At 35.5% G+C, this 24449-nt stretch overlaps 1 protein-coding gene across 1 annotated transcript in view; it reads right to left on the bottom strand.

Annotated features, from left to right (window-relative positions):
- LOC142340274 (uncharacterized) overlaps positions 1-24449 on the bottom strand; it is a 48492-nt gene that overhangs the window by 21295 nt on the left and 2748 nt on the right. The window contains exon 4 of the mRNA XM_075390848.1: positions 24075-24211. Within this exon, the coding sequence (XP_075246963.1) occupies positions 24075-24211 (137 nt within the window). The remainder of the gene's footprint in view (positions 1-24074; positions 24212-24449) is intronic.

Here is a 24449-nt window from a genome sequence, read left to right as displayed (position 1 = left end):
AATAACACGGGTGTCATTAAATAGGTTTTTCAATAATCTCCAACAAACAAGAAATCGCTCCAATAAACATTTTAGATTTTTGGAAAACGTGCCAATACTTGCAAACAAACGAACCCATAACCTTTTCTTAGAACCAAAAATGTAAGTCAAAATGAAGTAATGGTTCAATTGTTCGTAACTTTACTCGAAAATGGAACACACTTCCAATTACAATTATAAAAGAAACATCGAAGACCCAATTTAAATAAGAAGTTACAGCCAAAATGCTTAAACGACACGAAAGAGTTTCAATAGACAGAAGGGTTACAAGATTCAATCATATTTTTTATTAATCTATTTTAAGAAAACCGAACCTTAGTTTGTTATGAATTAGAAAATAATAATGTTCGATTAATAAATTTATAACATGTAACATTAACCAAAAGGTTATTTTAATTTACATGTTTCAGATTTAGAAAAAAATCATTTTCTTTAGGTAAGTTACAAACAGTCAATGTTTAGATCAAGTTTTCATTATATAAAAAGTATTATTTACGCTCAGATGAGATCCCAATAAACACCCATTTTCTTTTCAGGGAATAGCTTATGGTTTTTTGGCTTCGACAAACAAAAATGGTTTTTGCGAAATTTAACCGAAGTTTTCAGATTTGACTGCTATTTTGCATTTTCTGTAGTACTATGACTGAACATCATTAAACAAAGGCGCAATTACTTTCTTAAAGATAATTAGGTATATCTTACTAACATTTTGAGATGTCTATTGGCTGTTATGACTTTGAAAATTATTTTTTCAAAACTTCATGGGATTTTGAAGTTTACTCCATTTTAACTTATTTGAACTTATGAAATAATGATCGTTCATTCCCTCTAAATACAGGTCCCATATATTTTTTGCCGACAAAGGTAAACATAACCCACTAAAGTCGGGCGAATTGCTCTCAAACGACCGGCAAGCGGTTCGCTTCGTCAGTAGCTAGTCACGGGGGGGGGGTGCACCGAGGGCTGATGGGGATCAAAAGCGTCAGGCAAAAAATTGGTCAAGCGAAAAATCGCATAAAAAGACCGTTAGGACTAATATAATTGCTACAAACTTCGTTTGAGAGCGATTAATCATATGGCTAGCGGTTTTATGTTTTAACAATTGGCTTTATGACGATGATACTACGAGATCTCAAAAAAAGTTTTCTTTGTTCATAAATTTGAATCGTTTTTTGAAATATTCTCACATTACCACAGCATTGAGAGAAAATAAGGTCCAAACTATTGATAAAAAAGACGTGCAATTTAGCATATTTGAGGTCGCAAAACTTAATCTGATTATTGATAGTTCTCCCGAGCATTTGTTCGAGTTAAAAATCATCGTACATGGTCACTGCTGAAAACTAATTGTTCCATGGACTAAACAATTTTTCTTAAAAATGTTACCTTTTTACATTTATAAATTTTTATTTTTTTTAAGTCTTGTCATATTACCACAATAATGAAATATCCATTTAGTGTTGAAAAGAAGCTCAATTGAACACATACAGAATATTTTTTTCACTAGTTCGTTTTTATAATGGCTCCGATAGTTTCTCGCAATTTTATTCGAATTTCTGGTTTCTGCCGGTACATGTAGTTCTTATTTTGGTCATACGAAGTATACAAAATAATTACAGTTTTAAGTAGCGTTGTTTTTAAGTATAATCGAGGGAGGTCTCATCCAGTTTCTTGGGACAAAAAATTTAACTTCTTGTAACTTCTCCGTGGCTTTTATATTATAACAATGTTTGATGACTTGGACACCGGGGGTTTTCAAAATAGTTGTAAATTGTCAATATGTATTTTTTAATGGTCTTTTAACGTATACACTTTTAAAAACAGGTGCCACTGAATCATCAGTTTTATACTACCCAAAATGAAATATGATAAATAGTTGGATTAATTATATTTCATATTCAGTTGATACCAAAGATCTTTTAATAGCCTCAATGCTTATTGTTTTCGTAAATTGCTTGTAAATTTTAGAGTATTTTTACTGTCCCATAACTTAGTGCTATTGTTTCCTTAAGGAGTTGTTTGCAAATCTATCCAGAATTTGTTATTGTAAAGCCAATGATTTTAATGACTTGAATTTTTTTGGTTTCAGAAAACTCAGGGGATTTTTAAAGTTCGCCCCTTTTTTCTTTTTTATATGAACCTCTTTTCTAGTCTCATCAAGGACAAGACACATCTGCCTTCTTGTTAGGGACGAGTGGTTTTGTTTACTTGAGGTTTCATCAGATGGTATTTTGGCTTCGTTACTAAGCGATTTCGAATTTAGATAGTTTCCGCCTTAAAAAATGTTTTTTTTTCGTTATTTTGTTATTCGAACAATTCGAACGTGTTTTCAATTGGTAGACAGTTAATTAAAAAAATGTGGATGAGCGGCGTTTGAACATTATGTGCGAACATTATTTAATTCCCAACAAAGCAGTTACTTAAATTAATTTTCTTCAATATGGTCATCAGTTATTTCTTAAACGGCACTCAACGTAAGCTTCAGATTGCAATTAAATCAATCGATGCATTGAAGCAATAACATTACAGACCGGTACCAGAAATGCACTGCAACATTTAAGGGATGATAAGAATTACTAGGATCAGTAATGTTGATTGCATGAAGGCCGAGGCGAGCTCAAATTATTTATAGTTTTTCAACTTCGACCTAGAGCAAATTTATACACACAAAATGCTCCCCACTAACTTTTTAGAAAGAAAACCATATTATAAGCATTTCGTGCTCAAATGCGTTAAAGGCTTTCTGACAATAACTGAATTCGAACAAGAACATGATTTACGCATAACGCGCTCTAAGGATTTTATGAATTGAACCAAATTTTCTTTCTGGATGGTGTAATAGTAGTACGACCAGTTAAACCTTGATACCCTCTGCAGCTGACGCAATTGTCAATTCATTAAAACAGGGTTAATGCAGAGACTGATGCAATTTATTGCTGAATTTCCATCACCCACAATTTGCGAAACAATTTCTTCAGTTTCATCACCCACTATTTGCAAAATAATAATACAATTCACATTTTCAGTTTGAATTATAAACCAGTGGTTTTGCCCCTTAAAAACTCAAAAGTATTTTCCAAAACGAATTTCCCATTTCATGCTTTAAGTTCAAAAAGTCTTTAAGTTAAATGACAGATAGACTAGTAAAGCACACCAAAAAGTTGGAAACTTCCAGGCGCGTTTTTCCTTAAGTAAAAAGTGGCATACAAAAGCCCACAGGACGGAAACTTCCAGGCGCGTTTTCCTTAAGTAAAAAGTGGCATACAAAAGCCCGGAGGACTAATTAAAATGATTCAATCTGTGCTTGAGAGCAAATGAATAGCAAAGCTGATTTCCAAGAAGATTTTTGTATCATTTATTGAAAAACTTTATTCGCAACTTTCCTCATAATAAACTATGGTATAGAACAGTAAACAATCTGCCAAGAGCCCCAACAAACTACTTTTACGATGAGAAAAAAGCTTATTTCAATTAAAAACAGACACAGATCATTGCCGAAAGATAGCCGTCATTGGTTCTTATACTAAGATATTTTTAAGTGCGCGCTATTTTGATCGGATTTTGCAGTAAGACATACTTTTGTTTCTTAATGAAACTATACACAGAGGGATACACGATGCATCAATACCAATATCCATTAGAGATGAAAACTAAGACTTATAAGAACCAAGTTCAAGTAGTGGTCATCTAGAACTGGGCTTAATAGGTTCATCACGTTTCTATTTCTGATTGTTTTCTTTACAGACTATGTTCATTTCAGATTGCCCTCCTGAGAAACTGCTGTTTGAAAAAACTTTCAGCAGAATGAGCACTAGCCCAGAGAATTCAAACATAGCCAGCACATTACCGGAATAGCTGGAAATACTTAAGTGCAGTATACTGCAGATAGTAAAATACAGACACAGATACAAGTTATGAAGTTATAGAGGCTGCTCAAGAAACAGTGTAAAAAACATTTTGCGATAAACTAATAGGACTTGTTAAAATTCACGCCGCAGAAGCCTTTTTATTGAGGCCCTTAATTACAAATGACCTCCCTTGAATTTAAAATAATTCATAATAAACTTAAATTTTTAAGTGCAAAAGTCACTTTATCGAGTGAGGCAAGTCACGTATGAGTCAAATCTAATCAGTCCAATGACCTAAAAGCTAGAGAGAATGAGAAATGACGTCGCGCCCGCAAATGCTATTAAAGAGGAAGAAGTCATTCAGAAATATCGACATTTTCAGTTTTGCTGTGTGAACAAATGTAAAACGAAAAAAGAATGTCAGTTGAAAAATCAGGAACATCACAAAATAGCTACGCTCAGATTACAGCTGTAAAAAGAACATGGGGGCGGCTATTAATCAGTTGATTTGATGCCGTTTTTTGAGCTCTTCAGGGGAAATTAAATAATGTTTCAATGGATAAAACAGCAAGATGTATTTTTTAAAATAAGACTTGTATTTTTAGAAGACACTTAAAATAATTCAAATTAAATGTGAGTTATTATTGACAAAAGGTTTGCGTAAGCACTTAAATTGATTGTAAACAAACTTAAAACAGCCATATGAATCAGAAATTGAAAAAAAAACTGAGCTACAACTGAGTTTTTTCAAATGCTGCAAAATTCAATTTGAATAGCTCAAACAGCATTTCTCTTACCGATGAAACAAGGGTGCGCATACCCAGTGACGGAATTGTTTGAGTTTTACGAAGAAATGGAACGAGACTTCCCAAAAAAACAAAATTTAGTTCGCACAAACGATCACTTATGTTTTGCGATGCAATATGATCAGATTGGGAATTTTGAAAAACTACGATGAAAAAAAAAAGCATTTTCCGGACATTATTTTTCAAAAAGATAATGCTCCTGTGCATAAATCAAAGATTATTGACAATTTTTTTTCCAAGAGAAGAAGGAGTGGAAGGTGCTGGAATGATACCTGTATGAAAACTATACTTGCCGTCTGCTAGACGTTAACAAAGCAAAAAGTGTAATGACTTCTTGATTTCTTAAAAAGTGCCTGTTAAGTCATTTATGATAAATACATTTCTACTATATCTCATTGTTAATGATAATCAGAGATGATGACATTACGCCACATAACAGCAGCTGAAGTGCGACATCAACAAAGAGAGAGAGAGAGAGAGAGAGAGAGAGAGAGAGAGAGAGATTAAACGTGATTGAGAAAGAGAAGGAAAGAAAACCTAACCGACACAGAGAGAAAGAGATCGGAGTATTTCCCATGATGGGATTCGACACTGCAACTTCGTCTTCTAGCCTTGTTAGTAAAAAAAATCATAAAGAAAACAATTGATAACGGCAAAATGAAAAAAGTTTTCAACTTCGCATGAAAAAAGTCTCGAAATAAGAGTCTGAGACTTCAATGGTCGACTCCGAGTAATGGTCGTTAAATTCACAGAAGGACGAATATTGAAAAACTTTGGAAACAAAATCTTATTAAAATTCAAGATATTAAAATTTTAAGAACTATTTCATTTTATCAAGTTACTATCCAGCATCCCCGCTTCAAGCCTGAAAAAGTTTCACTGGCTCATAAAGATCCATACACATGGAACGAAGATTTTAAATTTTAAATCATATCCAAAAATTAGTAACACTGGAGTCAATAAAAAAATTTGATCACCATCCCAATAACTCTAGAAACTATGCAGCAGCTTATCATCAACTGGAGGAGGTTCCAGGGCCCCTGGTGCCGGAAAAAGTTCAAAAACATGAAAAAAATTGCAAATGTTTTAAAAAATTGCTTAAATTTGTGATATCAAAATCTTGAAAACTTTCCATTACGTCTATAAACTACGCAGTAACATATTATGAAACCCTACAGGAAGTTAAGTAGCTCTTGAAGCTAGAGAAACCTAAAAATGAACAAAAAATTTCAAAAAAACTTGAAAAATAGTCAAGTTTTTTTAAAAAAAAAATTGCTAAGACTTGCGATATTAAAAAGTTGAAAAATAATCCATGAACTACAAAAATTTTCCAGTAACTTCTTATCAAACCCTAACGGAGGTGTTCTGAACCCTGAGGCTCAAAAAACCTGAATACTGACAATAAATGAAAAAAAATTGAAAAGCAAAAATTGTCAAAAGTTGCTAAATTCGTGATGAAAAAATCTTGCAAGACATTTTATTACATCTAGAAATTATATAAAAACCTATTTTCAAAACCCAGAGCAGGATCCTTGGATCTTGAGGCTGAAAAAACCTAAAAAAACAACAATTTTAAAAACTTGAAAAAAGCAAGTTTTATCAAAAAAATTGCCAAAATTTGTGACATTAAAAAGTTGAAGTATTCCATGGCCGATAAAAATGCAACAGTGCTTATTACCCCCTTTGGATGTGAAATTGTGAAAATTAGTATAAAATTGCATGTTTTTAGCGATCGGTTGTTCGAAGGTAGCCACGGGGGGCAATAGTGGGGTGGGGTAGGGGGGTCAACAGTGGGGTTTCTCCAACCTCTAAGAACCGCCCTTCACACCATAAGGATAATTATCCAAAACAGTTGAAACTACTGAAAAAGAGCTGAAATGCTAAAAAAGCACTTAATGCCCGCTGGGCGCTACCTGTTTATCCCGTTTTTGAGGACGAAAAGTCAAAAGCGTCAGACGAAAAATCGGTCAAGCGAAAAATCGCATAAAAAAGACCGACAGGAATAATATAATTGCTGCAAACTTCGTTTGAGAGAAATTAAAAACTTTTCAGAAAATTACACAAAACAAAACAAGGCTGTCAAATGAAATACTTGATTTTGCAAACACAACCGAGTTATGATTAACGACTCTCCACTATCCGAGGACTTTCAGTTACCATGGAGACCTTTTATTACCACCGCTACTTCGTCTGTGGGTTAGACTTCCATTGAACAGAAAAAGAATTTTCTTGTAATTTTTTTGCGTTCTAAGGCTTGGTTTCGTAGCTATTAATTCTGTTAACGTCAAAAATTTTCATTACAACAGTTAATTGGTTTTTGATTTTTTCTTTCAGCACATTCGAATTCTTTCCTAATACTTGTATTCTGTGTTTTCATTAAACAAATCTGTAAAATCACATAAGTTTCCCTATCACTGAGAAGTTGGAACAAGGGTTTAAAAAGGTGGCCAAGATAGAAAAATCGTCAGCCTATTGTTGAGGTCGAAATTATTAAAATTTGGTCTACATTATCAATTCAAAATAGATAAATACCATTGTTACGCACTGATTTTAGTAGTGTTCCTCGTGGTGTAATTGAGGTTTATATTAGAAGTAATTAACTTGAATAATTGGTATTTTACAAGGACTTATTTTGGTGTTTCACAGTGCGATTTTTAGCAGATATATTTTGAATAAAATTAGCTAGTAATAGCCTTTTATTGAGCGGTTCAGATGCGTGATATATCCACTAGTTTGCCTTGCATTTTAGTGTTAAGTTAGTCGCTATTTCATCTGTAACTTAGTTTATCAAACTTGGAGGTTTTCAAGAGAATTTCCAGTTCAATCTTTAATTATTTTAGCAAGAATTGTTTAATAATTTTAACAAGAAGTTTCTCAAGTTTTATCAAGTTTTAATAAGATGATAGGCAACTGATTGTCAGGCTGGTTCTCCGGTGTTCTGGTGATAGTGGGTTCCGCAGGACTGTGCCTTGAGTTGTATTGGTCCTTCGCAAATATTTACTGATTTTTAAGTAGGGCGATTTCCGGCTTTTGTACGTCTCTTGGTGTTTGTTCAGTACATATACAATTCCGTATTAGCACCTACTTTATCAGAATAATTACTTCACCAAATACATAATCTCTCATGAAGTTATTTACTGATTATGTGAATTTATCATCAAGAAACTCAAAAAAGTAAATATTGAGGCTTTTAGGCACTTGAAGTGTTTGCTAGTAAAACTGTCAATCTGCGGTTGTTTCTCATAAACATAAACAAATTAGAGGTTACAGGCCTAGATGGAAATACTGGCTATATATGGCCTTGAAACTAACTGAATATTAATTAATATAAAACACTTAATTATGGATATTTTAAGGAATATCATCACGTAACTATGAGGGACGAAATAGGGGCGTGACACTACCCAACTTTATGAAAATTTTCCATGAAAATTTTGAGAATGAACTGGGTTTTTACAATTTTTTTCTATAAAACATATAATCTGCACAAGTATAAGGATATACACATATTTTTGTTGGAGCCACCCAATTTATGTTTTCTTAGAAAAGAGTTTTGGAACGAAAGCATTTAAGTTAAAGACAATTAATGAAGTTAAGAGAAAGAAAGTTTAAGTTGAGATAAATTGAGATAAAGGTTAAAGTGAGGAAAGTTAAGACAAGATTAAGAGCTTTGAGGGAACATTAAAGAGGTGAAAGTGCGCTAATTTCAGAGTAAAGAGTGAAGACATAAGTTGAAAGTTAAGATTAAGAGGAGACATTGAATTAGCACTGGGAATAATCATGGTTATTTCTTTGAATAATGGCTCTAAACTTTTGAGGAGGAGGCACATATGGTCAAACTGGAGGGATGGTTTAAAGCACTGGTTATTATCAGGAATGTAGCACTAGTTTGAACTTATAAAGCACTGATTTATAGAACTTAATGAATGAAGCGATATTTTAACTGTTAAAAGAATAATACTTGTCGAACTATATAAGACTTTCAAGAACTCAAAGAATACTCTCCTCTCGGGGTTGAACTCGATTGTCCAGTTCGTCTTCTGTGGTAGTTTGTTCGTCTTCTGTATCAAATTTGTCTGTTTCAAGTTGAAGATGCACTTTTTAGTTGGACAGTTGAAGAGTTGAAGGAAAACTTGAAGATTGCTCTCCCTATGAACAAAACTGATGTCACTTGCGGAGAAATCTCATGTTTGTCTCTTCTGGTCGTCGTTTATTTTGTCCGAATGGTTGTCATTGGAATGCTGTCGTTGACGAGAGGAGAACTGTGATGCATGCTACTCGTGCAATAATCTTCCACCTTTTGGCTTTTCGTGAAGCCTTTATGGACTTTTGCATTGTATCTATGCAGGGTAGTTACTTCACTGTTTTTGCTGGATTATGTGTTTTATGTCAGGCTACTCACTCTGAGCAGGAGCAAGAGCTTTTTCCTTTATTATCCTTCACTTGGACTCGTGAGGTCCTGTTCGGGGAGAAAGGAAAAATATCTAAGAAAACAATTTTCATCACTTTGTGCACGAGCTCTTCAGTTTCCCTTTTCATTGTGTTTCACTAGCTTTGGCAATTTGTCTGCCTTTCGAGTACAAAATGAACGGAAAGCTGTGGTGCTGTATGTGCAGTTCATTGACAGCAATATGTTCATTCTCTGAAAGTTTGGCTGAAAGTTTGACTAAAAGTCAACTTTTCTCTCAGTGGTCAGATACTCAAATGGAACTCGATATTGTGAAACTTTTGCAATATTTTTGGTTTTGTGACCAGCTATTGCCGTTATCACATGTTATGGTGGTTCCTTTTTTGGTTTGTCTGCTGGATTCAGGCTTCTAGGTCAGTGATATTTATTTGTTTCAGGTGTACTTTACTTTTGGATCATGTGTGTTGATGTGTGTGTTTATTAATATTACTACTAAATATGGTGTTTAAACATGTTGAAATGTGGTTGTTTGGTTGAATGGTGGGTGTATGATGATGGGGATAGTGGTTGGGGGGGTCGAATTTTGCAGTCTTTACATGTTTTTTCGAGTTTTTCAGATTATTTGTTGTCAGTATGTGCTTTAATATTACTGTCGGCCCGAATAATATCACTCTGGGGTGCTGCGGCAACGGGACCAGGTTTGTGTCAAGGAACCGGGTTCACTGGTCTCGTTTGCGGCACCCAGGGTGTAATATCAATAATAGTTCAACTGTAGATATTAGCTTAGAAGACAGAGGAAGTAGTTGGAATTGGGACTCAATATTATTAATAGTATTCATATTATTATTCATATTATTCGGGATTGTTGGGATGTGGAGAAGGAGAAGGAGAGGAAGACGTGTGGGAAGAAGGAGGGAGAGGGAAGAGAGTGAAGATCAGGAAGATGAGGGAGGAGTTGAGATGGAGGAGACGGCAGTATAACTAGTTATTTATATTTATTTATTTAACTTATTAACTGACTTTTAGCTGTATATGTTTAGTTGTAGTTTGGTGTAATATAGCCTAATATACTGACTAATATACTTGGTGCTACTAATGTTTAATAAGGTGCTTATTAATATCATAGTAATTAGTATATCAAGACTTGTTTTGTGGTGGGGTTGAGGATATAAGTAGGGGACAAAAGGAAGAATTAGAGAGGCGTAGTAAATAAGTGAATGCTAGTGAAGGGTGTAATTGTGTGTTCAAAGCGTTGTTGTGTGTTTTGCAGCATGTGTTATTAACTATTAGTGGTCATTATAGCATGGTATTTAAACTGTTGTTGTGCCAAATTAATCGAATTTTAGTGCTATTTTGAGGCAGTTTATTTATTTTGATAGCATTTATTCAGTTTGGATGATGCTGAGCGGTACTTGACTCGTTCTACTAGGGCAAGGGGTCAGGGCGGTCAGAGTACTAGTGGTGGTGGTACCGTAGCTGAGGATAGCGCCGATGAGAATTGACTAGTGTCGGAGCAATTATATTCATCATGTAGTTTAGTTTCATCTGTAGGTGAGTTTTTACTTATTATTTGTCAATTGTAGCTTTGTTAATTGGTTTTGACTGTTGGGACTAGCAGCTGTGAAGTGTGTGAACGTGTGGTAACATTTTATTTGCAGTGTGTGACTTTATAATGACATATTTGTGAAAGTGAAATTTTGGTGACATAACGACTTTTTTGATTTTTGGGCATTAACTCTAATTTACTTGTCAATTATTGATCATAGACTGGTTCTAATGGTTCTAGATAATTAATCTGGTTGTTAGCAGCACTTGTGTGTAATTTGAACTGGTTTGGAAGAGTATTTGGTACTAATTTTCACATGTAATTTTTTCGTAATTTTGGTGATTTTTCCGCATCAGGGCTGGTGTGGTAAATATGTGAATTTTTCAATTTTTATTGAACTTTGGGCAAATTTTTTGGCTTGGCCCACTCAGTAGACATCGGTGGGGAATAACTATGCAATATATTCAGGTTTTTGGACACTTTTTGGTCAACTTTTTTACTGATGTCTGAAAAAACGAAAAATGCGAAAAATTGAGGGCTCCAGCGTCACTCAATTTTTAAATTGCTCCGATTGGGCTCAAATTTGGTAGATCGTTTCAGGAGCTCAAAAAACCCTGCAGCGCAAAAATTTGGCGCAATTTAAGCATTTTTCGCAAAGTTATGATTGTTTTCGTGATCTGAACCTGGCTATTTTTGAATCATCAAATTTCGGTCTAAATAAGTCTTCACTGTTCATACATTTTCGGTATTGAATGGTTAAAATGGTACTGTCTGTGCTTGGTACTAATGTATGTTACTGAATTATAGGGTTTGAAGCTATTTATCGGGTCATAACGTTGATTTTTGGGTCCAAAATGCAAATTTTCAAGCATGATTTTTCCACTAATTGAGCTTCTTCGAGACATGTGTCAGTCTGGTGATTCTCTAGTGGCCTAAATCAGGTGCTAACTGTTGTTACTGATATCTGTGGCTATCAGAGGTAGCATTTTGGTAGGTTTGGAGTTGAGTAACTTAGGTTTTATGCCAGATTTTCTGTGAAATTTACTGAATTTTTACTTGTGATGCGTCATGTTTTGTGCATAAGTTGACATGGATTGAAGATGATGATTTTTGGCGGTAATTGTGGGTCATACTAGTGAGTACTATGTTGGTGGCAACTTTTGGTGTGGTTTAATGCATTATTTGACTATAATATATTGAGTTTTTCACTTTAGAATTTCGGAACAAATTTTGTGAAATATGTGCAATTTTCGATTTTTTCACTTTTTTCAACATTTATGAATTTCTATGCGATTGTATGGATTTATTAGGCTTTGATAACTACTAGGGAGACTGAATATTGGATATGGGCTCATAATTCGGCTATTTGATACTATTTTACTGATCTAAATCTGGCTCTGTTTTGACAAATTTGAGAAGAGTTTGGTAGGCTTCAGTTTTTTACTATTATTTCAACATTTTACTTAACAATTTTCAAAATTTTTGATATGAGCGTGTAGAACTTGAGCATGCGGATGTTTTAAGCTAATAATATCGGCTTTTTGATCAATATTTTGGATTTTATGAACATGTGCGTGAATTTTCAAAAAGTCTCCAAAATTGAGGGGCCCAGCGTCACTCAATTTTTAAAATGCTTCGATTGAGCTCAAAATTGGTGAATCGCTTTATCGGCTCAAAAAACCCTGCAGCGCAAAAATTTGGGCGGTTTCAACTATTTTTTACGAGTTATAACGTTTTTGCTGCAGTGAACCTGGGTTTTTTGGAAAGGCCCAGATAGGGGATAGGTTATTGGCTATGAGGCTAAGAAAAACTTGTTCAAAATGATTGATATTGCTATGGTTGGTCTGCTCATGAGTAGGGCTAACTGAATTAACAATAAAATTGGGCATATTCGGGTATTAAGATGCATTTTTGATCACTTTTTCTGGAAATTACACTCGATTTTTTGTGATTTTCGTTACTTTGGCAGTCTTTTCTCAGCTTGTATTAGCACTAGTGGGCTGGGAGTGCATATTCTGAGAGATATAGATGTGGGAGTGCTGATGGTATGGTTAATTTTTGTCAGAAAATAATATTTTTGACTCTAGTGGGAAATAACTGGATTTTTCCTGACAAATTTGTGGCAATTTGAGAGCTTATTTGGGTTTAAGTCTTCAGGGTTGATACTGGGGTGAGCTGGGACTGGTTTTTATGGTACTACAAGGCTAGTGGGGGGTTGTACTAGGGTTGTAGGGGGTATAGGTGGCTTTTATCGGGTCAGGTGGAGAATAAAATGACAAAATTTTTGAAGCGGAGGATTGAAGCAGAAGCGCAATTTTGGTTTTTTTGTCATTTTTCAACATATACTTAGAAATATTGGGTTTTAACGGTTGTTTGAGGTTGTACCATGTGGGTGGCAGCTGGGAGTAGCTGCTGGAAGCATTTGGGACAGTTTTTGGCATATTTTTGGGGTATAATTTACACTACATTTTAATCAATTTTAGCACACTTTGGTAGGGTTCGTTATTTTTGTCATAACTCAACTTTTATTGATTTTTGACGGGATTTTGGGTACTGGGATGTCAAGCGTGAGCAGTAGGATGGTCTAGGGCTATAAAATGGATCAATTGGGGGTTTTTTGTGGGAGTTATCATTGAATTCGAGCGGATCCGAAAAGTGTCAAAAATTGAGGGCTCCAGCGTCACTCAATTTTTAAAGTTCTCCGAATCGCTTCAAAATTTGCTTGTCGGTTCCCCAGCTTGAAAAATGCTGCAGCGCAAAAGTTTGGGGTGATCGGGGCATTTGTCACAATTTTATGACTGTTTTTCTGAGTTGAACCTGGGAATTTCGGAAGGGTCAATTTTAGGCTAAGTTTTTGGTACTAAGAACGGGTAGAATGGGGTCAATAATAGCTGGAATCGCTTCTACTGGATAAGTGCTTTTCAGAACAATAGGGTAATCCAGGTTCAGACAAGTAGTTTTGGAGATATAACAAAATAACTAGGATTTGAGGTCAAAATTTTTCGAATTTTTAGTGATTTTTGGACTTTAGGGCTAAGTTGCTCAGGCTTGTTGGGCTTTTTGGGCAAATGAAGGGTACTGCTAGACTTTACTGGGTCTGTACATGCTAATGGATATAGATGGTTATAGAAGGCTTAAGTGTGTAATTCCTGCATCTATTACTATTTCCCTCAGTTCATAGAGACTTGCTAATACTGATTCGTAAGTGGGTTTGTGGTAGTATCTGAATTTGGTAACTAAACTGAAGATATAACGTTCAGAAATAGGGTCAAAGTAGATTAAAACTGAGCCAATATCAGGTGGATATCTAAGTCTAATTGCACTTGGGGCTGCTGGGTACCAGCTTTTGACTTGTCGGGCTAATCCCTTTGCCATTGCAAGGTCTGCTGATATACAGTGTGCAAAAGAGTGTGGTGAATATAAGATATCTGTTGGAGAACTTAGATATGTTGCATTTATTTCTTGACTAAAATGGTTTAAATTTTGATTAGATGAGCCTGGTGAAGATTTTTTCGATTGAGATCTAGTTACTGGTTTGTTTGTTGAACTGCTGGGCTTTTTCCCTGAATATTTTGCTATGCTAGCTCTTACTTGATCTAATTTTGTCTCTCTACTTGGGGTAGTTGACTGTTGTGCTGCTTGTGCTGATGCTTTTATTGCTTCACGTTTTTCTTCTTGTTCCAGTCTGGCACGTGCATTTTTTGGTCTAGGACTGCCTGTTCTTCTAACTTGGTTGGTTAGGTAAGGGTTTGTTCTATCTTCTTTATGCAACATTATTTCTCTATCAAATTTAAATCCGCGTACATTTTTTCGCCGTTGGTAGTCTAGTGGTTTGAATGCACTTTTCTCTGGTTTTCGTTTAGGATTATAAGGTCGCGCTCTTATTTTTCTATCAGTTAGAGCATATTGTTCTTCGTGTGTTTCTGGAGGCGATTCAATATCAAGTGGTACTATTGACGGCTGTGGCTGTTGAGCTGGTAAAAACATTTCATCGTCTGATGAGGATGATACAAGAGGAACGCGAACTTCTGGTTCTTGAGGTCTAATTTCGTCAGCAATTAACGGATTAACTGGTATTCGGGCAATTTGTTCTGCGTCCAGGTTTAGGTCAGCTAAATTTTCATCTGAACTGCTATTTTCATCAAATAAATTTGGGATTGCTTCATCTGAACTTGAGGAATCAAATACTGGAAGATGGACTGGGGCAGTTCGTGGTCTAACTGCTGGTGCTACTACCCTTGGTGGGGCCGGTGGGGCTGCTGGAGGTGCTGCTACTGCTGGTCCTGCTAATGGTCCACCTAGGGGAACATTTATGGTCACTCTGACTGGATCTTGTTTCACTTTCTTGGATTGTTGTATCTCTGTTTCTTGCTCATTGATTAATTCAGGGATATGTTTATCAAATAGGTCAGGTTCCATGTGTTGTCTTCTAGATGGTTCTGGTTGAAAGTTTACCGGGTTGATGACTTCGAGGTCTTCAGGAGTTTCACTTGGTTTAATTGGCTTGAGTCTGATGCGATGAACACATTGTGTGTAATTCGTATTTACTTTTCGAATGATGTAATTTGAATCAGTAAGGGCTTTTTCCACTTTATAAAGCGGTAGCCATTTCTGAACTTGGGAAGCTATTACTGTTGATTGCTCTAATAGCTTAGGGTTCAAAAGTAAACAGAATGATTTCTCCGGAATCGGTTTTGCTGATGCTTTTTGATCATAATACTTTTTGTACTTCAAGTATGCAGTTGTTAACTTTTCTTTGTTTTCTCCAAACTTTTGCATCATGGCATCTTGCAGTTCATTTACAAAATCGGAATTTACTGCTACTGCATCCATTACTTTTCTGGAGAACCGTATGTCAAGGGGTTTTATGGGTTCTCTGCCATGGAATAAAGTTGAAGGACAACAATTTGTTGCTGAATGATATGAAGTATTATGAATAAAGGTTGCAAGAGGAACATATTTATGCCAGTCTTTCCATTGTTCTTCTGTATTAAGTTTCAGAATTCGTTTCAGTGGTCCGTGAGATCGTTCTACTGCTCCAATAGTCTGAGGGTGCTTTATTGAGGCATGTTTTAACTTTAATTCTAGTAAACTTGCTAATTCTGACATTAATTCAGAAGTAAAGTTGGTTCCTAAGTCACTAAGTATTGTTTGAGGAATGTAGCTGTGTTGGAAGAACACCTTTACTAGTTCTCGGGCTACTGTGTCAGCATATCCATTTGTTAATGGAACTGCGAATAGGTACTTTGTGAAGACATCTATTGCGCTCAAAACATACTTATACTGCGATGACTTTAGGGGGCCTACTAAATCAATTTGGAGCATATCTCCTGGATATGATTGTAGTGAACTGACTGGTTGTAACTTGGGTGTGATGTGGCTTTTTGGTACTCTGTTAAGTTGAAGACAAGTGAGGCAATTTTTGATGAAACTAATGAAATGTTCGGTGAAGCCTGGATAAAAAAATCGCTTTCTAAATTCCTGAATTGTTGCTTTGATGCCTAAGTGACCTGCTGTTTGTGAATTATGGAGCCTATATATAGTCTCTTTCCACAAATGCTTAGGTACACAGAATTGTTTATGAAGTACTTTTCCAGTATCATCATAAAAATTCCGGTATAAGACATTCCCTTCAAGAATTAATCTATTTAAGTGCTTGTGATACTTCTTTAAGTTTGTTGTAGCATACTTTAAGTCAGGTTGTTGATTATTTTGTTGAATCCAGCTTATTACTGTTCTAATGTCTGCATCTTTTTGCTGCTCATCTGCTAAGTTAAGGCTAATTAAGTTGTCTGTAAGGTCTGGAAACTCATCTAATGGATTTGGGTACTCAATTGAATTTATTTCTGTTTTTCTTTTTAGTTTAAATAGCCCTTGAATTTCTGTTACTGGTAAGTTACTTTGACGTTTTTTGTAGTCTTCATAATATCCAAATTTTTTGAGAAAGTTAACTTCTTCACTATTTATTTCGTCACTAAAGTTTTCAGTATCAAATAATACGTTCAGTTCAATATCAGGATTTTGCGCTTCAGTATCTATTTCTATTTCTCTGACTGGAATTCTATCTGTTAATTTCAAAGACATTGTTGCTGATTTGTCATTCTCCATTCGCGAGAGAAAATCCGCTGCGTAATTAGCGCGTCCAGGAATGTGAGCAATTACTATATTAAAGGCGAGTATTCTGTCTAAACAATTCCAAAGAGATGGCGGTATTACTTTTGACTGAAAGAATTGTGTAAGGCTTTTGTTGTCGGTGAGTATAATTACTTGTTTGCTTGATCCCCAAATGTAGTGTGAAAAGTAGTCCAGTGCATAGTACAAAGCTAGGAACTCTTTGTAGTAAATTGAGAACTTTAATTGTGTAGCATTAAACAAATGCGATCCAAACGATACGGGAGCGTATGTTTTCTTTTCTTTCTTTCCTGTTTCATTTACATAGTCTTCCACCATTAGTACAAAACCTGCACCGTGGTAACTAGCGTCGCAAAGAATTACATACTGTAGACCTGGTTTTGGCAATCGCAATGTTACATTTGTTGCTTCCATTAGATCCTTCTTTATTACTTCTAATGCCTTTACATGTTCTTCTGTGGTTTCTATTACTGCATCCTTCTTCAGGAGCTTGTAAAATGACATTAGTTTTTCACCTAAGTTAGGGATGTAATTTCGGAAGAATTGCGTGAAGCCGATTAATCGTTTTACTTGTTTCGTTGTCTTTGGCATTTTAAATTTATCTAAAAATTTAGTTATTTTCGCTTTTTCCGGTGAAATTCCTTCTGCACTGATGTTGTTTCCAAGAAATTTCATTGTGTCAGTTGCTATTTCGCACTTTTCGGGTGACAATTTTAATCCAGATTGACGTATACACGTAAAAATTTCTCGTAAAGAGGGTACCAATTGTTCAAAATTTGTTACTGCATTTCCAATATCATCCATAAACTGGGTACAATTTCCTGATGCTAAACATGGGTCCAAGTAATGTCTAATAAGGGAACTGAATCCTGTTACTGACTTATTCAATCCTTGTGCAAGACATTTATATGCATAGGTTCGCGAAGCAAAGTTAAATGCTAGCAGTTGCACTGATACATCGTCTGCCATTTGCACACAGTGGTATGCTTGAGAACAGTCAAGTTTCGTAAACAATTTTTTTCCGGCAAAGTAGTTTATTGCGTCACTCATGTTTGAAATCGGGAAATTCGTATTCACGTAATCGTTTTTCAGCAAATGATTTACTTTTCTCAAGTCAATCAATAGTCTAAGTCTTCCTGAATTCTTTCGTTGTGCGAAAAGTGGACTACTATATCTTGATTGAGACAAAGTTGTTATCAGTCCGTAATAATGCATTAGTGCGAGCTCTACTTGTAACTCATTTCTCAAATGGACGGGCGTTGGAGGGCCTTGTTCGTAAATTGGTATGCTTCTTTCTGGAGTTAACTTTATTTTTAAATCTGTATTATATCCAACGTCAAATCTGTGTTTCGCAAAGATATCACTGAATTCGACTAGTAGTTCACCTACTACTGCTTTGTGCTCATCATTGAGGGCTGATTTTTCCCACGGAAACTTGCTCAAAAATGTTATTTTATCCTGATGATTACCCTTTGGATCTAATTTCTCCTTTTCTTGCAGTTTTAGCAGTTGCTCATAGATATCTCTCTGCAAGGGCGACAAATTTGTCGGATCTGGGCACGTTTCAGGCGTTGGGAACCATAGTTTTTCATATTCTGGGGCCGGCTTTGCTGGTTGGGCCTTTCTTTTTGGCGTATCTGTGACTTGAATTAATTGATTTATTTCTGTTAAATAATTTTCACTCATTTTTGCTACATTTATTAATTGAGGATCTACTTCTAACAACTTTTCAGCTTGATCAGACGTTAAGAATGAGAATTTGGCTATTTCCTCGCCTTTATTTATGGTAATTGGATGGTCAGTAATGTTCAAGACATAGATATAAAGGAAATTATTTTCAGCAACTTTACTTAAAGAGGACGTTAATATTACTTCGCTGTCTTTTTCAAAGATTTCATTTGGAATTATTACCCCACAAAGGTCAGTGAAAGATTCTAGTTTATCGTAAAGCTTGCATTCTAATACTGCTTGTTGATTTGGCTGTAAGACTTGCTTTTTCTGTGTATAAACTCCGAATTTTTTACGTTTTACAACTCTTCTGGGTTGCTTTTCTGGCTTTATTTCATTTATTTGCAGAGTTTGATCAGGGAATTTAATGTAACTTTGTCCTGGGCAGATGCTAACTTTGTGTTTAACGAAGAATGGGTTGCCTAAAATTACAGGAGTTGTGACAATTAAAACAAGGAAATCTTCTGTAAATGTTTGTGTGCCCAATTTAAATGTAACTTTAATTGCTTTGTCAATTTTAACTATATTTCCGTTTGCCATTTTAACTTTATCTAGATCAGGCTTTTCTATTTCTGTTATTGAATTGATATTTGTATTAATTAGCTCCTTGTAAAACTCACGACTTATCACGTTGGCAAATGCTCCTGTATCGATTAGTGCGCGTCTTTCTAATTCTCCATTAAATTTAACTTTAACATAGGACAATGTTCTGCCTAAAAGTGGGACAATGCTGAATAATTGCTGAACATGTGGTGTTGGCTTTAGTGTGGATTGAGGTACTTGTGTTGGGATTTGCACAGAATTATTAACTTTACTTTTATTATTATTACTTTTGCGTTTTCTACGCTTTTTGTTACTTTTAATATAAACTGGCACTATTACTTTATCTAAACTAGGACTAGACGTGCTTTCTTTATAATAGTTAACTGAGTTTTTACAATTTTTATTTTGTTTTTTAAAGTTGGGTGGCTTTATTAGTTTTTTTGTTGATTAAATGGGAAATTCATACCTCTCATATTTCTGCTTTGAGGAATACTTGCATGATTAAACTGGTTTGCTTGTTGAATACTATATCGGTTTTGTGCTGGCGCTGGGCTAACATAAACTATTCCCTGTCGGAGAAGGTTTTGAGGGGTATTTTTTGTTGGAAACCGATAAACAGGTCTATTAACATAAGCTGGGTGAACAAATGGGGGACTATCTGAAGGTTCGGTCCAATAATTACGAGTTTGTGGCTGTTCGTTATAATAAAACGGTCTAGGGGCATTAAATTGTGGTCTAAACTCTCGGTAATTATTAGCACGGGGGGCATACTGTTGCTGGGGCCGATAGTTTTGCTGAACTGGACGATAATTAGACTGATATTGAGGGTAATTTGGTCGATAATTTTGGTATTGAGGGCGGAAATTTTGTCTATAACTTTGTTTGTAGAATTGTTGAGGGTAATGTGGTGTGAATGTGTTTACTGGGCCTTGTTCTGATGGCTCATTTTTAGGTGCTGTTCTCTGCTCAAGTTTCTGCTCAAGTTCTTTCTGATTATTTGAAATAGTAGCTATTGCTTTTAACATTTTATCAGTATTTGTTTCCGTTATTTCATTAAATCCGTCGTCAAAATACTCTTCTCTATTACACATCTCCCTTATTGCAATTTGTTGGCTAGCTAATGTGAATAACTGATCAATGGTATCTGTATCTGGCCTTTCTAAGAGTTTAGGCTTAAGCCAGTTTGGCATTGACTTAATAAAGAAGCGCTTTATTTGCTCATTTTTTCGATTTTCTGACATCTGTGGGGCAGAATCTCTTGCTGCTGTCTCTCTTTCGAATCTACGAGCCTCTGGGTCACCTGCCCCTGCTGGCGCTACTACTATTTCAGGTGCTGGATATGCTTTATTGGCTTCAGTTCTTAACTTTACTAAGAAATTTTTAACAGTGTCTGTTTTTGGATTAAACTTTTGATTCTCTAACTTTATAATTCTGATCTCTCTCAAGTCATCCTGCGTGAATCTATTTCTTAGAGCTGTTATACTGTCTTCGAAGACTAGTCTGGTAGCCTCTGGTAGGGTTAAGAAGTATCGTAAAGCGTCTCCTTTTAAATGTAATTGCAGAAAGTTCGCTTGTTGCGCGTTTGCGATTGCTGCAACTCCGATTGCACCTGTTATTAGTTGTTCAAACTCGTTAAAATTGTCCGTTTCTGATCCGGAAAAAGGCGTGATGTTGATCTGCGCGTGTGCCATTCTGCTTTTTACCCGATTAGATTATATACTTTTCCTTCAATCAGTCTTACTTTCGTTCTAAAGTATTAAATAGCACACTTAACTTAACTTAATGGAGAGATTAAGGGGTTCTAAGAGATGAAAACAGTTAAATGAATAGCACAAGAATATCAGAAAAGAAACTACTGAAACCATTCGTTCAGAAAGTAATAAAGAAGGGCTGCTTATAAGCCTATTCCTAAAGCTCCGGTCGAATCGTCAGACTTATATCGTTGAAGCCGTATGGGCCGCCGAAGTCTCACCTCTAAAGAGTGCCCCTTAGTTTAGGAAAATTCGTGGGGACCACGACCGCACAGGCCTTGTGGAAGCTGCACTCAAATAGGCAACAGCATAATTGACCGAAGTCACTGTTTGATTCATTAACCTCCGGAGCTGGGCGGGGAAATAAAATATAATTGTTTTTTATTTTTTGTTTAAACTTTGTTTTGCCCTCTTTTTAGTTAATAATTAAGTGATGGTTTCAGTAATTTATTATTCTGATGTTATCTGATAATCAGTGATGATGTTATCAAGGTTAATATCTCTGTCAGATTGAAGTTTGTTACGAATAAGGCCAAATTTGCGAACTTTTTGATTTAGACTTTTTGCTGTCCAATAAATTGCAACGTTTATCATCTTTATCTAGCACATAAATTACAATGGATTTATAAAATGAAGAGGAAAAGGCGGTTACTATCTGCGCTTGCGTTTTACGGTTGTTTTGGGTATAATTAATGTGGTTTCCTTCAATATGTTCAACAAAATTGGGGGAAGAGCGACAATTATTAATAGCGGGGAGAATTTGTTCTTTATAAATTGACATAAATAAAGCACCAAAATTAATTTTACAAATTCATTTACTCACAATGTCCTCGTTTGCAAATACCCTGTGTTGTTTTTGTCCGTTTTGGCGGCTGTGGTTGAGTTTGTTCCAGTTATTGTCCACTCAAACAATTTTGAATTGCCGTTGCATTTAGTCCACAGAGACACAAACACAGTTTCCACCCATTCTTTCCTTTGTTACTGCTTTTTGTGTTATCATCTTGCTCGGAAAGGAAGTGCTGGATGTGGTTCTGGATGATTGGAGGCTCTTAAGGTAATGAAGAAGAAGAGAAGAAAGAAAACAACAGAATAAAGAAAGGAAATATCGAAAATATCAAGGAATTAATCGAATTATTGGTCCGTTAAACTGGAAAACAGTTAATAACTCCTGTCACTATGTTACGCACTGATTTTAGTAGTGTTCCTCGTGGTGTAATTGAGGTTTATATTAGAAGTAATTAACTTGAATAATTGGCATTTTACAAGGACTTATTTTGGTGTTTCACAGTGCGATTTTTAGCAGATAAATTTTGAATAAAATTAGCTAGTAATAGCCTTTTATTGAGCGGTTCAGATGCGTGATATATCCACTGTTTGCCTTGCATTTTAGAGTTAAGTTAGTCGCTATTTCATCTGTAACTTAGTTTATCAAACTTGGAGGTTTTCAAGAGAATTTCCAGTTCAATCTTTAATTATTTTAGCAAGAATTGTTTAATAATTTTAACAAGAAGTTTCTCAAGTTTTATCAAGTTTTAATAAGATGATAGGCAACTGATTGTCAGGCTGGTTCTCCGGTGTTCTGGTGATAGTGGGTTCCGCAGGACTGCCTTGAGTTGTATTGGTCCTTCGCAAATATTTACTGATTTTTAAGTAGGGCGATTTCCGGCTTTTGTACGTCTCTTGGTGTTTGTTCAGTACATATACAATTCCGTATTAGCACCTACTTTATCAGAATAATTACTTCACCAAATACATAATCTCTCATGAAGTTATTTACTGATTATGTGAATTTATCATCAAGAAACTCAAAAAAGTAAATATTGAGGCTTTTAGGCACTTGAAGTGTTTGCTAGTAAAACTGTCAATCTGCGGTTGTTTCTCATAAACATAAACAAATTAGAGGTTACAGGCCTAGATGGAAATACTGGCTATATATGGCCTTGAAACTAACTGAATATTAATTAATATAAAACACTTAATTATGGATATTTTAAGGAATATCATCACGTAACTATGAGGGACGAAATAGGGGCGTGACAACCATATATAGTAAACCTTGCAAAAAACGATATAAAGTCGGACAACTGCTCTCGGACGACAAAAGGAAAAGTGAACATACTAAAATTGGCCTCTATCTAAATCATGCAATCACACCTCATCGCAGTTTTGTGGAATGTATGCTTAGTGACATATGGTGAGTAGTTATCAGAACAATGAACCGAGGCATAATTCCCTTAAAATTACCTGTTTATTCCATTTTTGAGGACAAAAAATGAAACAGAAACGGCAAAGCAAAACCAACAGGTTCCAAACAATTGCTACAAATTTTGATTGAGAGTAATTAAGAAGTATAATCAACCAACGTTCGACTTATTGCTCTCAAACGACTGGCGAGAGGAAGGGATTGGCTCTGGTAGTAGCCAGCTTAATCTTAATAAGGAGGGTTAGCCCCACTGGGTAGAAGCGGGGGGTTCAAATTACAAGAAATTGACATTCAAATTGTAATGAACTCATAATGAACTTGACTTTTGAGCAGTCAGAGCCATAATTTGTAAATAGAACGTGCAAAAATGAGTAAGACCAAGATAACACACCAAGACAATATGAATTGATGATTAACAACTTTAAGCAGAGTTATAGATGTAGTTGATGACACAAATCATATAACTATATATCATGAGTTTTGGTGAAACATATACATGGAAACGTATAGAGCCCCAAGATCTTAATGCCAACAGGCTTTACCATTTGATCCCGTTTATAGCCAAAATCATCAGACAAAAACTCGATCAATCGAATTAAAGAAGAGACCACCAGGACCCAAATAATTGCTTCAAACTTCGTTGCAAATTAAAAACCATTATGATGCATTTATCGCTGAACTTCGTTTTTAATAAGAAAAACGCGAAAAATAATATCAGGTTTAGATACACATTAAATTAGCACTACAAAATCAGCCGTAACCGACAAAAACTGCTCAGAAAAGGAGCAAAATTAAGCAACTCACTCTCACTGTTTTAAATCCTTTCCAAATAAATCTCGCGCAAAATCAGAACTGAGTGGTTTTAGTATGCAAAATGATTCGGGTCCTTCCCATTATAGCTTAGTGGTTAGATAAACTATAGCCCCCATCATGGTAATTATACCATAATGGGGGGGGGGCTATAATTTCATGGGGGCCTATAATGGGAAAGACCCAATGCTTCAATACATGTGTAACAGTGATAGGTTTGAGGTCAGTTAAAAATGAGTCAAAACGCTTGACTGACTTACACTTGGTGCATTTTAGTGACAATTGTTTCCACTTGTTTCTGCTTCTCAAGAGTGGAGTCCAAAGTCTGAACAACTTGGCCTGTCGTGTCCGCTAACTGTTGCACTGTTTTAGCCTGCCACTCTTGCCATAGTTGAGCCTATATCAAATGTACGCAACCATCATTTCAATCTTAATTCAATCATCAACAGAGCTGAAGTAATGGTTAAATGATTCTGCTTGAAGTCACTGAGAACTTCTGGCGTTTATCGAGAACCGCGAAGCGCTTGTAGATATTGAGTCAGAGTTTCGAAGTGACTTCTGCAGAGTCACTTAACCATGCTTAAAACACGAAACGCGCACGTTTTAAAGTGACGAAAGTCAACGGAAGTCAACTT

This window comes from Convolutriloba macropyga, chromosome 5 (genome assembly GCF_964194025.1).
Source record: "Convolutriloba macropyga chromosome 5, txConMacr16.3, whole genome shotgun sequence".
Classification (NCBI taxonomy): Eukaryota; Metazoa; Xenacoelomorpha; order Acoela; family Convolutidae; genus Convolutriloba; species Convolutriloba macropyga.
Note: the sequence above shows the minus strand (reverse complement) of the source record. Positions and strands in the feature narration are given on the sequence as shown.